The sequence below is a fragment of the Pongo abelii genome, chromosome 3, assembly GCF_028885655.2.
Source record: "Pongo abelii isolate AG06213 chromosome 3, NHGRI_mPonAbe1-v2.0_pri, whole genome shotgun sequence".
Lineage (NCBI taxonomy): Eukaryota > Metazoa > Chordata > Mammalia > Primates > Hominidae > Pongo > Pongo abelii.
This window is the reverse complement of record NC_071988.2, coordinates 96,733,120-96,747,627: the sequence shown is the minus strand read 5'-3', so window position 1 is coordinate 96,747,627 and position 14,508 is coordinate 96,733,120. Positions and strand designations below refer to the sequence as shown.

At 41.5% G+C, this 14,508-nt stretch overlaps 1 protein-coding gene across 1 annotated transcript; it reads right to left on the bottom strand.

Annotated features, from left to right (window-relative positions):
* Positions 1-511: 511 nt before the first annotated feature.
* On the bottom strand, positions 512-10,946 carry ODAPH (odontogenesis associated phosphoprotein). The gene is given in 4 exon segments (XM_024246203.2): positions 512-1,071; positions 1,074-1,431; positions 8,938-8,981; positions 9,349-10,946. Coding segments are annotated over 4 exon segments (528 nt in total). The 5' UTR covers positions 9,416-10,946; the 3' UTR covers positions 512-1,012.
* Between the last annotated feature and the right edge of the window lie 3,562 nt (positions 10,947-14,508).

Genomic DNA, 14,508 nt, shown 5'->3' with positions numbered 1-14,508 from the left:
CAAGGTTCCAAGAGTTGAGTGAACTTATGTCCGTAGAGTTCTAGAGGTACCAGAATATTCTTGTAGCAGTTTAATCAGGCTTTTTGAACCTGGAATTACGTTAAAAGTTTGAGAGGAAGTATATCATTTTAGCCAGCATCTATGTAATGATAACGGGAAACAGTGAGAAAATTATCAAATTAATTTGCATCAGTTGAAGTCAACATTAAAGTAAATTTAGATACTATAGTTTAAAAGTAATTATTTGGGGCTGGGCGCAGTGGCTTCCACCTGTAATCCCAGCACTCTGGGAGGCCGAGGTGGGTGGATCACCTGAGGTCAGGAGTTCGAGACCAGCCTGGCCAACATGGTGAAACCCCATCTCTACTAAAAATACAAAAAATTGGCCAGGCGTGGTAGCGGGTGCCTATAATCCCAGCTACTTGGGAGGCTGAGGCAGGAGAATTGCTTGAACCCGGGAGGCAGAGGTTGCAGTGAGCCGAGATAGCACCACTACACTCCAGCCTGGGCAACAAGAGTGAAACTCTGTCTCCAAGAAAATAACAATAATAATAATTATTTGGGTTAGACAAGAGAGTTTATATCTTTAAAGTGTTATCTACAGTCAGACTCCTCATAACTTTTTAATTGCTTTAAGCTTTATAATTTCTTTTAAAATTTACTTTGTCAATGGACCTTGCTCTGTACGTTTTCCAGTGAGTATAAAAATGGTGTCATCAGTGTCTTCATGTGGTTTATAATGATCTCAATTTATTTAAATCCTGTTTAATTTAGAGGAGGAGATGGATTCTTTCAGCATCTTAGTATGGATAGGAATTACTAGAGCCACCCATTTAAAGATTTTATTTGCATAAATATCCCGTGACCATAAGAGGTTGAGGATAAAAATAACGTGGTTATTGTTCAATTTTGCAAACATCAATAACCTATGATCCAATATCTTCACTGCTGACAAAGAGAACAGTTTCTAGTCAGTGGTGTTTAGGATACTTAATCTTCAAATCCAATAGTTTTAGTTTCGAAAGATAAAACAGAAATCTTTTTGTTGCTTTTTTCTGAAGGATAGGCTTCTTTTGCTTCAGTATGTTTGGGTTTCTCTTCCCTCTCAGCTTTCCTCAGATGAGCTTCCTCTCTGGAGTCTTCTTCTGGGGAAATATCTATAAGTAAGGTGACGGTGTGGCCAATAAAATGGCTGGAATGGAAAACGGTGGTTACACCTTGAAGGGAGGAAAGGTCTGTTTGGAAACCGAAAATGGATTCTGGGCCTTCGTGGAAAAAAATGGAAGGGACACCTGGGTGTGTTTGTGATGGGCTGGACCCTTGTGACCGGACTCCTCGGGGCGGGTGGAGGGGTGAGTGTAAAGATCTGGCAGTCGGTAGCGTCTGCGTTATTTTGTGAGTCTCCAGGAGGGGTAAATACCTCTTCTTGTCCTGTGGAGAGGAAAACACAAGTCAGGAAACAGTTCTGGTAACAGAAGCCAAAGAGTGGTTTAGAGTGGTGGCAGAGGAGAAAGATGGGAAGAGATAATTAGAGAAATCTCAATGTATATTTGAAAGAACTGCCAACGTTCAATGAAGTGAAACACAGACACACCAGATGACCCAGCATTTCCACTGTGGGGAATTTACCCAAGAGAAATGAATGTTTATGTCTATAAAAAGACTTGTTCAGGGGTGTTCACAGTAGCCTTATTCATAATAGCCTAAATGGAAACAATCTAAGTGTCCATCAACAGAAGAATGCATGAAGAAACTGTGTATATTCATACAATGAAATAGTACTCAGCGATGAAAAGGAAGAACTACTAATACCCACAACATGGATACATCCCATGAATGTTGAGCAATAGAAGTTAGACACAGAAGTGTACATACTGTACAACTCCCTTTATATGAAGTTCAAAAACAAGCAAAACTAATCTATAGTTAAAAAAAGTCAAAATAATAATTCAGCTTCGGGAAAGGATAGGTATTTTTTAGCAGAAAGTGTAGCCAGGGACCACTCTTTAGAAATGTTTCATATCTTGATCTGGGTGGTTGGTACATAGATATGGTTATCTATCTATCTATATGTATACACACACAGGTGTACACACACATATATAATTTTTATATAAACACATATATATGTACATACATATGTTTATACACATACACACATTTATATGTACCCATATGTAAAATGTAATCAAGCCTTACCTTTAAGATGTGTGGATTTTGGCCGGGCACTGTGGCTCACACCTGTAATCCCAGAACTTTGGGAGGCCGAGGCTGGCAGATCACGAGGTCAGGAGTTCGAGACCATCCTGGCTAACATGGTGAAACCCCGTCTCTACTAAAAATACAAAAAAATTAGCCGGGCGTGGTGGCGGGCGCCTGTAGTCCCAGCTACTCGGGAGGCTGAGGCAGGACAATGGCGTGAACCCGGGAGGCAGAGCTTGCAGTGAGCCAAAGATCGTGCCACTGCACACCAGCCTGGCTGACAGAGCGAGACTCTGTCTCAAAAAAAAAAAAAAAAAAAAAAGTGTGGATTTTATTGCATGTAAAATATAACTAAATAAAGAAAATTCAGCTGAAAAAAAGAACTTAATTAATGTTAAGAAAATAAAAATAACTGTTCAAAAGTTCTGCTTCAACTGCCCAAGCAGTGAAATAATTTCCTAGGGGAAGGGAGGGGCCATCTACAAGCAGCAGGAGAAATAGCACTGAGAACCAGGATACAATTATTTTTTGAGAAGAAATTTGGATCAAACCCAAGTGTCATAGTCTTCCTTGGCTGTATCATTGAATCAAATTGGCTACAAAAAAGTAATCTTTTCTTTGGAAAATTGTTCCTTCACTCCCTTAGAGGCTTGCATATACAGCCTGGAAAGGGCTGCCAGTGTGAATGAGGATAAAATGAACTTCCCCCGTAATCCCAGCACTTTGGGAGGCTGAGGTGGGCGGATCACCTGAGGTCAGGAGTTCGAGACCAGCCTGACCAACATGGAGAAACCCCGTCTCTACTAAAAATACAAAAATTAGCCTGGCGTGGTGGCGCATGCCTGTAATCCCAGCTACTTGGGAGGTTGAGGCAGGAGAATTGCTTGAACCTGGGAGGCGGAGGTTGCAGTGAGCCGAGATTGCGCCATTGCACTCCAGCCTGGACAACAAGAGCAAAACTCCGTCTCAAAAAAAAAAAAAAAAAAAAGAACTTCCCACAGGAAGTTGAGAGTGCTGAGGCACTTATGAAGGACTAGATTCCCCTCTCGTTTGGGACAGTTGAATTCAGATTTCTTGGCTGTATTGGATATGCTTGTTATTTGCCTATGTCCACAGTCCCTCATACATATTCTGTTTCATCGATGAACCCTGGAAATGTCAGTTGTCAGTCCTACACACCTTCTGGCTATGGCTGATTGGACCACTGATAGACACTCAACTCATTCATTGTCTGGTCAGTGACCAATCAGATTCTCACTTAAGAACTGAGCCACAGTGGAAGACGTCAGTGGAAGGTGTGGGGCACGGGCTGGAGTGTCAGGTTTTGTCCTGTGGAATGTTGAGAATGCAGAGAAGCCAGCCTGCACATAGAAGCAGCAAAATAGGGAAGCCTTCTGGGACAGAGGAAGAGACCAGAAGCCCTGTGGTAACAGAGTGATGTTGGGAGTAGCAGCCTTAGTGTTTTTTTTTTTTTTTTTTTTGACGGAGTCTCCATCTGTTGCCCAGGCTTGAGTGCAGTGGTGCGATCTCGGCTCACTGCAGCCTCCACCTCCTGGGTTCAAGTGATTCTCCTGCCTCAGCCTCTTGAGTAGCTGGGATTACAGGCGCCCGCCACCACGCCTAGCTAATTTTTGTATTTTTAGTAGAGATAGGGTTTTGCCATGTTGGCCAGGCTGGTCTCGAACTCCTGACCTCAAGTGATCCACTTGCCTACAGCACAAAGTGCTGGTATTATAGGCGTGAGCCACCACGGCCGGCCAGTTTTTGGCTTTTCAGGGAGACCTAGCTATTCTTAAGTTTCTTGGAGATATCATAATAATCAATCCACCTCCAGCTCTACTTGTTTCTAAAGCTAGCTTGCTTGAATGGGTGTCTGTTCCTTGAACAAAATACCAACCCCTTCTCCCACAGCTGCTCAGGGTACATTGAAATTCTAAAACTGAAACTAGATTGAGACACTTTAAACTACAGAAAACGACCAAATCCCACATTAGTGGCTTTTTTTCTGGTAAGTTCTGAACCTTACAGGAAGAAGACATTCTGTCAAGAATCTAGTCGCTAGGAGAGAAGCTAGTCTTGTTTTTTTTTTTTTTTTTTTGAGATGGAGTTTTGCTCTGTTGCCCAGGCTGGAGTGCAATGGCACGATCTTGGCTCACTGCAAGCTCCGCCTCCCGGGTTCACGCCATTCTCCTGCCTCAGCCTCCCGAGTAGCTGGGACTACAGGCGCCCGCCACCTAGGCCTGGCTAATTCTTTTTTTAAAAATATTTTTAGTAGAGACGGGGTTTCACCGTGTTAGCCAGGCTGGTCTCGATCTCCTGACCTCGTGATCCGCCCACCTCGGCCTCCCAAAGTGCTGGGTTGACAGGCATGGCCACCACGCCCGGCCAAGCTAGCCTCTATTTTAAGCCCCATCTTGACATTTTGCTGTCAGCTCAGGCTTAAAGAGGCCTTGAGCTCTGCCACTAGGTTAACTGAGCTCCAGCCGTTAAAAACCACCCACCCCCTGCCTCTTGTGCTCATCTCATTTCTAGAAACCTGAAGCTACTCTCTAAATCCTCCTCTAACAGTTGGGTTTCAGAGCCTGCAAGGCAGGTTTTCTCTGACTCTGGGATGTCCAGTAGTGTTCAGTGCTCTCTTTTTCTGGGAATTTTCAAGGGTGCAAGATCAAGGTATAAGCTTGCTTCAATCACTTACCCAGGAATGTGGGCAGGACCACATAAAACCACATTCTTCGAAACAAACTAGAACTATGGTGATTCTATCAGGTTGCTAGTTAGCTAGCACAAGTGTCCTAAAATGTGGGAGCAATAGTGATTGGTTTGGGAACCTGTCACATCTTACAAAGTTAGGGCCACACATCTGAGAAAGTGGGTTGATGCCATTTATGGTCTCTGACTTCAGCTGATCTAACACTGCTCATTAATTCTTTTAACTTTGTTCTTCTCTGTTCCTTATCTTCTAAACCTTTGCTGTCTTCTCAAATTTCCCTCAAAATTTTCATTCTTCATTCATCTGAAGAATTTACTTTGAAACTCTCTCTACCTTTCTAAGTTGATTAATCAGCTTCATATTCCGGAGAGAAAGCTGAGGTAATCTGCCATGAACTTCTTTGGTTCCTACTCCTCTCTCTTTAAAGTCTGTACACCTACTGATTCCATTTCTCCCCCTATTTAATCCATTGGAATCTAACCCTGCCTCCTTCCCTCTCCAAAAGCCACTTTGGCAAAAGCCATCAATTGTCCTGGGCTTCTGAAAAGGTGGTTGCAGATGCCCGGAGCACTCTTTGCGTGGCTAACTCCTATTCAATTTCAAGTCTCTCTCTCTCTCTCTCTCTTTTTGTCAGGGAGGCCTTTCCTACCCAGAGGCTTGGTTAAAACCCTTTGCAACATGCTTTCTTAGCACCCTGTGAGTCCACTTTCATCATACTCATCAGCTGTGTGATTATTACTCAGTGGCTATATGCCTGCTCCACTGAAAGATCTACATGACCGTCTTGTAGACTGCTGCCTCCTCATCCCTAGCACGGTGCCTCCAGTACAATTGAATTGCTTGAGAGAAATCTCAGTTTCTATAATTGCAAAGTTACCAAGTTCCTACTTCTCAGGAGTAGTGTGTTGAATAATAAGCAAATATTTCCCCTTATGTAACATACTGACAAGCTATCAAAGGCACTGGATGTCAAAGATGAGAGCTCTTCTGCAAGCTTAATAAGACCAAAGTAGGTCAAATATTTAAATGCAGATTAAAAACATTTTGAGAGACAGAATAGCAAAGTGTTTAAAAGGATAGGCTCTAGAGCCAGGCTTCCTGAGCTCTGCCATTTAATAACTGGGTGAACATAGATTCCTTAACCTCTTTGAGTCTCATTTTCCTCCTTTGTAAAATGAAGAAAATAATACTACCCATCTCATCATCTCTTTGTGAGTGTTACCGGAAATAAAATGTGTAAAGTGCTGAGAACATTGCTGGACGTACAGTTCGCACTTAATAAGTGTTAGCTACAGTTATTAATCTTGAATGTTATGGAAACATTCTGTTAGCCTGAGCACCATCTTCTTAGGCCCATAAAATTTGTGCATTAAAGATAGGGCTACTGGGGACACATGTTACTAGAATAGGACCTCCCCAATGACAGGGACTGTTGACTCTTGGTCACTGCTGGTGTCTCCAGCACCTAGAATAGTCCCTGGCTTATAGTGGTGCTCAGTAAATACTTGATGAGTTAAATGGTCAGTCCGACCTTGAATGTTCCTCTCTGTATATTTTTGTGGAGTTCAGTGAGTATTTAATTTCAGTCCCAGAAAATCTGCAATAATAATTTATATTAAAAATTGGCTGGGCGTGGTGTCTCACACTTATAATCCCAGCACTTTGGGAGGCCGAGCCAGGCAGATTACTTAAGCTCAGGAGTTCAAGACCAGCCTGGCCAACATGATGAAACCTCGTCTCTACTAAAAATACAAAAATTAGCCGGGCATGGTGGCGGATACTTTTAACCCCAGCTACTCTGGAGGCTGAGGCAGGAGAATCATTCGAACCCAGGAGGCAGAGGTTGCAGTGAGCTGAGATGGTGCCACTGCACACTCCAGCCTGGGCGATAGAGGGAGACTTTGTCTCAAACAAACAAACAAACAAACAAAAAATTAGAGTATAATAGAAGAAACAAGGCAAAATATTGCTTGGAATTTGAATATCAGTTTTAAGGTGGTTTATTATAGTCTAGACATGAAATTCATAGCATACCAACAACTACGTTAAAAACAAGTACTTTTTTAAAAAAAGGTAATGATGAAAGACCTTTTTTTTATAATTACCTATACTCTGTGGTTATTTGGGCAGACAAAGCTGGCTTGCAGTGAACTATACTGATTTTAAGAGAAGTCAGCTTTCTACTTAAAGTTTAAGTGTGTAGTTCTTCCCTTACATGGCGCATGGAGTCTTAAAAACTAATTCTCATGTGCTTTCAGACTTGAGCCAGAAAGAATAAGTTCTATGATTGATTTACTCACAATAACTGCAAAACTCAATTTATTTTGTATACTCACAGAATGACTATCTTGGTCAAATCTCTAATTTCACAGATAAAATATCGGAGCCCAGAAAGTATCAGACAGGCCTCTTTCAATTCTATGCTGTGAATCAAGTTGTTTCTACAAGGTACAGGTTACTACATTAGGGGCTCTGGCAAATGCAGAGATGATTAAGATTAAGAGCCTGAGCTCAAAGAGTGGGCAGATGCTATGAAGCCGGGGATCTGCAGTACAGAGCAGATGCCATACGTGCCGTAGGTGATGCACAAATAGCTGTAAGAATTCAAAGGTGTCAGAAAGAGAAACTGCAATTTTAAAATTATGTCTTAACAAAGACTTTGTAAAGGCAAAATCATAGTGGCATTTAAATGTTGTGCCTTAAAGCAGAATTGCAACAAACAGAGGTGAAAGAAAGCAAGAGGAGGGAGCAGCTGTGGTTGCTGCCATGCATCAGTGAGAAGGGGATGAGTATGGAGATCCACACATGACCTCGTCGGGCAGACCCAGGGTGTGTGTGAATGAGCGATGAACTGGAAGCAGGGCTGCTGGGATAGAATGAAGCTACATTTGAAGGACTTCGAGGGATTGTAGGGAAAATTGAGCCAAATTTGGAAATCAAATCTGATGTTTCAATGGGTGTTTTGTTTTTTGAGACAGAGTTTCACTCTCGTTCCCCAGGCTGGAGTGCAATGGCACGATCTTGGCTCATGGCAACCTCCACCTCCTGGGTTCAAGCAATTCTCCTGCCTCAGCCTCCCGAGTAGCTGGGATTACAGGCATGCACCACCACACCTGGCTAATTTTGTATTTTTTGTAGAGATGAGGTTTCTCCATGTTGGTCAGGCTGGTCTCGAACTTCCGACCTCAGGTGATCTGCCCGCCTCGGCCTCCCAAAATGCTGGGATTACAGGTGTGAGCCACTGCACCCGGCCTCAGTGGGTGTTTTTAAGATGTGAATAAAATAAATCTCTAATCTCGTTATAACTTATTTAGCTATGTGTTTACAAAGCCTCCTGAGGAGCGGTTCACTTTTTGCAGAGAAAGTGGCAGGTGGCTAGTTTTGTTTTATGATGCTTCTTTTAGATGTCACTTTTAGCAGGTAAGGCTTGGGGGCCTTGTCTTGGGATATGGGGGCAGGTTTTGTTCATAATCTATGCCCTGTCCCCTGATTGCCAGAGTGTGTGCAGAGGTTGGATCAGGGGGTTTCTGAGCATTCCACAACCAGCTCTTATGTCTCTCCCCATCTCCTGTCTATTGTGAGCTCTGAGGGATGGGAACAGGGAATCTGTCTGGGGATGAGCAGGGTTTGGCTGAGCCCCTGCAAAGCCCCCTCCCCAAGACATGTGAAAGGGGCGAAGGGCTCTGCTTGACTCCTAGGTCCATCTTCCCTAAACAGCATCTAGTTTTGGAATTAAAATAAACTGAAGAAAAGTTAGATCTAGGCTCCCCAAGATTTCCTCCCCTTGTATTTCCCTCTTTTCATCCCTTCCCCAGCCTTTTATTTCCTTTTCCTAGGGGTTTGCAAACCAATTCTAAGGCTCAGGACACATTTTGTAGTGGGAACAAAGAAAGAGAATAGGAACAGTTGAGAAATGGAATCTAATATAATCCTAAAGAAAGAAACCTGTGCTCACCTCTGTGGCACCAAAATGCAGCTCAATAGATGTGATTAATTAAAGCAATGAGCAAAGACTAAATACCCACCATGTGCAAATTAATATGCTGCTGGAGATAGAAAGTGGACAGTGCTGTAATTCAAAGTGGAATTGTTAGCTTTGTAACCATAATAACTAGTATTTGTGTAGCGTTTTTAGCTTGAAGAGTTTTTCACAGATGATAGCTCATTTGGTCCTTACAAACCCCATAACTTCACATATGAGGAGTCTGATACTCAGAGATGTTAAGTGTGTCTAAAGTCACAGAGATATTGCTGAGACGAGGACCAAGGTCTTCAGGTGACAAAATCCAACCTCCTTCTCTTTAACCACACAGGCTGATGGAAGCTGAGGTAAATATTTCCAATTTATGGGAACGTATAATCATGGAGCCAGTTTTGTCTTTTCCTACAACTTATTAATTAGTGGACCCACAGTAGAATAAAAGCAAAACCCTTACCTTCTGCCACAGTTACCACCAACCAGCATACCAGTAACCAGTAGGAGAAGCAGTGTCTGCGAGCCATGGCTTCTACTGAGCAGTCACTGCGTTGAACCCGATGTTGCTTTAAAGGGGAGTTGGTGAGTCACCAGCAGCCTGATTCAGGTAATTTGCATTTGCACAGTGGACCACAGAGATCAGGGCTTGTGGTGTGAGGGTAAGAAATCAGCAAGGAAATACCAGACAGTATTTGTCAACCAGAAGCTTTTTGGAATGACAGCCAGATATCAGTCATCTCTCCTCAGAGGGGGATTTTGGACAACCACGCCTTCACCATCCTTCTAATCCCTCAAATCTTCTCCCATGTTAGTGTCTTTTAGTTGTGTATATCAGTCTTCCTCTGCAAGAGAAATAAGCTGTCCAGAAATACGCAACAGTGCTTCGCTCTGTGCAGCTTACCTATTTAAAAAGCGAAACAAGAGGGAGAGGGCATCACCCGGAGGCTTCCTGATCCCGGTGGTTTGCAGTGGAGAGTTGGGGATCATTCTTAGGCCCCCAACTAGGGTTTATGCTGCTTCTCTGCTCTGCTTTTGTCCAGGAGGCGAGGGCAGCAGAATCAGAAAGTGATCTTCCCTGGTGGTCATGATGGTCACTGTCTAAACAAACATAAACATTTGGGAGAGTAACTTAGTGAGTCGTCCTTTCACGGCTCCTCCTGATTCACCATATTGCATATAAGACGGACATGACATGTCTACGTCCAGTTGGTTTCCTGAGAGAAAGGCTTCATCAGCTGCTGGATATATGAGAGGGGATTGTCACAGGTGATTAAGAACATGGACCTTGGAGTTAGGTAAAATTCCAGTCTTTGTTCCTTTTCTTACTAGCTGAGTGACTGTGGTGAGTCCCTGAGACTTGCTGAAGCCTCAGGGGCCTCATCTGTAAAATGGGACTTGTGGTACTACCCTCAGAGGAATTTGTGAATTAAGGAGATGCTTTTTAAAAAAAAATTTTTTAAATTTCAGTACCTTTTGGGGTACAAGTGGTTTTTGGTTACACGGATGGACTCTATGGTGGTGAACTCTGAGATTTTAGTGCACTCGTCACTCGAGCAGTGTACACTGCACCCAATATGTAGTCTTTTATCCCTCACCCCCTTCCCAACCTCCCCCACCCCTAGCCTCTAAAGTCCATTATATCATTCTGTATGTCTTTGTGTCCTCATAGCTCAGCTCTCACTTATAAGGGAGAACATACGATATTTGGTTTACCATTCCTGAGTTACTTAACTTGGAATAATGGCCTCCAGCTCCATCCAATTTGCGCAAAAGACGTTATTTCATTTTTGTTATGGCTGAGTAGTATTCCATGGTGTATTTCTACCACATTTTCTTTATCCACTCATTGGTCGATGGCCACTTAGTTGGTTTCATATCAAGAAGATAATTGACATACAGCTCCAACCACAGTGCCTGGCCTGTGAAAGGGAGTGTTTGTGATTGTCATTAAATTATAATAACTCCAACTGATAATTTATTCTCTTAGGAGGCTGTACTTGCCAAATCAGTTAATCACTGAAAAGACCTCCACTTTAAGCAGAACATTTTCCTGGGTATCATATGAAAAAAAAAAAAAAGAACAAACTAAACATGGTCCCTGTCTTTGAAGGACTGACAATCTAACAAGAGAGGCTGTGCAAACTGAAAATCAAAATGAATAAGGATGCAAACACTCACAGATAGAAAATGGAAAGTTCCTCAGGCTTGATGTTAGTCCTAGGCAAACTTCCAGAACAGATAATCAGATGGTTGATTTGTCAGCACTTTGAAAAGGAATCAGGAAACATCCAGGACAAGTTGAGTTCATTAGACTATCCATTCATTCAATAATTCTGTATTGACTTTTATTTATTGTGTCAGACACTGGTCAAGGTGCTGGGGCTAAAGATAAGATTCCTGCTCTCATGGAACTTATAGTCTAGGAGACATTAAAAATTAACTCAGGAATAACAATAAAGGGTTTTGAGTGCTAAGAGAGAGGAAGGACTGAAGGCCATAGGAGAACGAAGTAGACAAACACAGTCTGTAATTTTACATCAAGGGGTCAGTATCACATATGCTACTTTGTCCCCTGCATTGGAAATACACTATAATGCCAATAAAATTAGATTCACATAATCACTTTAGCCACTGCCTGGTGTTTCATTTTATAGATTTACTGTAATTTATTTAACCAAACTTTTAACTGATGGACATTTCTATTATTTCTTCTGATTCTCTTTCTTTTTTGTTTTGGAGTGCTAATGAGCTTTCATCTTAAATGTTGATGAAAATAAATAACAAAAGCAAAATAACTTATTTTTTCATTCAAATCTGTTGTTCTGAAGTTTATAAAATAAAGGAACAAAATTTTAAAAGGAACACTTTTTTTTAAATTTTGAGATGGAGTTTCATTCTGTTGCCCAGGCTGGAGTGCAGTGGTGCGATCTTGGCTCATGGCAACCTCTGCTTCCGGGGCTCAAGCAATTCTCTTGCCTCAGCCTCCCGAGTAGCTGGGATTACATGGCTACTCGGGAGGCTGAGGCATGAGGGTGCGCCACCACACCCAGCTAATTTTTTTTTGTATTTTTGGTAGAGACGGGATTTCGCCATTTTGGCCAGGCTGGTCTCGAATGCCTGACCTCAGGTGATCAGCCCACCTCGACTCCCCAACATGCTGGGATTACAGGTGTGTGCCACTGCACCTGGCCAAGGAACACAATTTAAAAAAATTTTGTCAAATTCTTATCCAGCAGAAAATTCTAACATTACTTTGTTATTAGTGTATAGAATAACTAAGTCTTGGCATATCTTATGTCTTTGTATGTTATATATAGAAAGGAGCCAAGTGTTTCACAACACGTAAAATCAATGAAACTGGTGTGAAGTTATCAGATTCATTTGCCAAAATCCTTATACCTTAAAAATACGAAAATATTTCTGAAAGCTTATTTCAAATGCAGTAGTTTTGGTAAAAATATCTTTTTAGTCATATACTTTAGTTATCCACAAATCATTTAGTTGCAGACTGATCAATGAGACTCTAATGTGTACGTTTCCCAATGTCAAGAAGGCTATAAAAGGCTTTGAGTCACAGTTGTTAATCCAGTGTGTTAAGGGGAAGGGCCCATGTACGTAGGCCAGTTTGTGTTAGGTCTTTTTCTCACAATGAGAAATTATGAGGTATTGAGAGGAGTTAACATTTCTTTCCTCAAGACTGAAAGACATTAAGTGGTAAGATTGAGAGTCAGAACTGAGATTTTTCTGATTCCAAAATTTATGTTTTTTCTTCTAATTAAATACACGGTCATATGCTGTATAATGACTTCTTGCCAATGACAGATTACATATATGACAGTGATTCCATAAGATTATAATGGAACTGAAAAATTCCTATTGCCTAGTGACTTTGTAGATGCCATAAAGTCATAGCACAATACATTACTCACATGTTTGTGCTGATGATCCTGGTATAAACAAACCTGCTGCACTGCTAGTCATGAAAAAAGTATAGCACTTACAGTTATGCATAGTACATAATACTTGGTAATGATAAATGACTACATTACTGGTTTATGCATTTACTATACTATAGTTTTCATTGTTATTTAAGACTGTACTCTTTCTATTTACAAAAAATAAGTTTGTTCTAAAATAGCTTCAGGCAGGTCCTTCAGGAAGTATTTCAGAAGAAGGGATGGTTATCATAGCAGATGGCAGCTCTATACATGTTATTGCCACTGAAGATCTTCCAGTGCAACAAGATGTGGAGGCGGAAGACTGTGACAGTGATGATCCTGACCCTGTGTAGGTCTAGGCTAATGTATATGTTTGTGTCTTAGTTTTTAATAAAAAAGTTTAAAAAGTAAAAAAAAATAAAAATTTTAGAAATAGAATAAAACTTATAGAATAAGAATACAAAGAAAGTATGTTTTTACTACTGTACAGTGTGTTTGTATTTTAAGCTAAGTGTTATTACAAAAGGTCAAAAGGTTAAAAATTTTTAATTTAGGCCAAGTGTGGTGGCTCACGCCTGTAATCCTAGCACTTTGGGAGGCCGAGGCAGGCAGATCACGAGGCCAGGAGATCAAGACCATCCTGGCTAACATGGTGGAACCCCATCTCTATTAAAAATACAAAAAATTAGCCAGGTGTGGTGGCGGGCGCCTGTAGTCCCGGCTACTGAGGAGGCTGAGGCAGAAGAAAGGCATGAATCCGGGAGGCGGAGCTTGCAATGAGCCGAGATCGGGCCACTGCATTGCAGCCTGGGTGACAGAGAAAGACTCCATCTCAAAAAAAAAAAAAATAAATAAATTAATTAAATAAATACAATTTATTTATTTTTTAAGACAGAGTTTCACTCTTTTGCCCAGGCTGGAGTGCAATGGCGCAATCTCGGGTGAACACTGCAACTTCCACCTCCTCGGTTCAAGCAATTCTCCTGCCTCAGCCTCCGGAGTAGCTGAGATTATAGGCATGCAACACCATGCCCAGCTAATTTTTGTATTTTTAGTAGAGACGGGGTTACACCATGTTGGTCAGACTGGTTTCGAACTCCTGACCTCAGATGATCCACCTGCCTCGGCCTCCCAAAGTGTTGGGATTACAGGCGTGAGTCACCGCGCCTGGCCAAATTTAATGTTTTTAATTTAAAGATTTATAAAGTAAAATAGTTATAGTAAGATAAGGTTAATTTATTATTGAAGAAAATATTTCCATAAATTTAGTATAGCCTAAGTGTGCAGTGTTGATAAAGTCTTCAGGAGTGTAATGTCCTTCATGTTCACACACCCTCACTGCTCCACCCAGAGCAACTTCCCATCCTGCAAGCTCCATTCGTGGTAAGTACCTTACACAGGTGTATTTTTTTTTAATCGTTTATATGATATTTTTACTCTTCCTTTTCTATGTTTGGATACACAAACACTTAACCATTGTGTTACAACTGCCTACAGTATTCAGTACAGTAACATGCTCTACAGGTTTGTAGCCTAAGAATAATAGGCCTGTACCATATAACCTAAGTGTGTAGTAGGCTATACCAACTATGTTTGTGTAATGCCTACTATGATGTTGGCACAATGATGAAATTGCCTAATGATGCATTTCTTAGAGAATATCCATTTTGTTAAGCAATTCA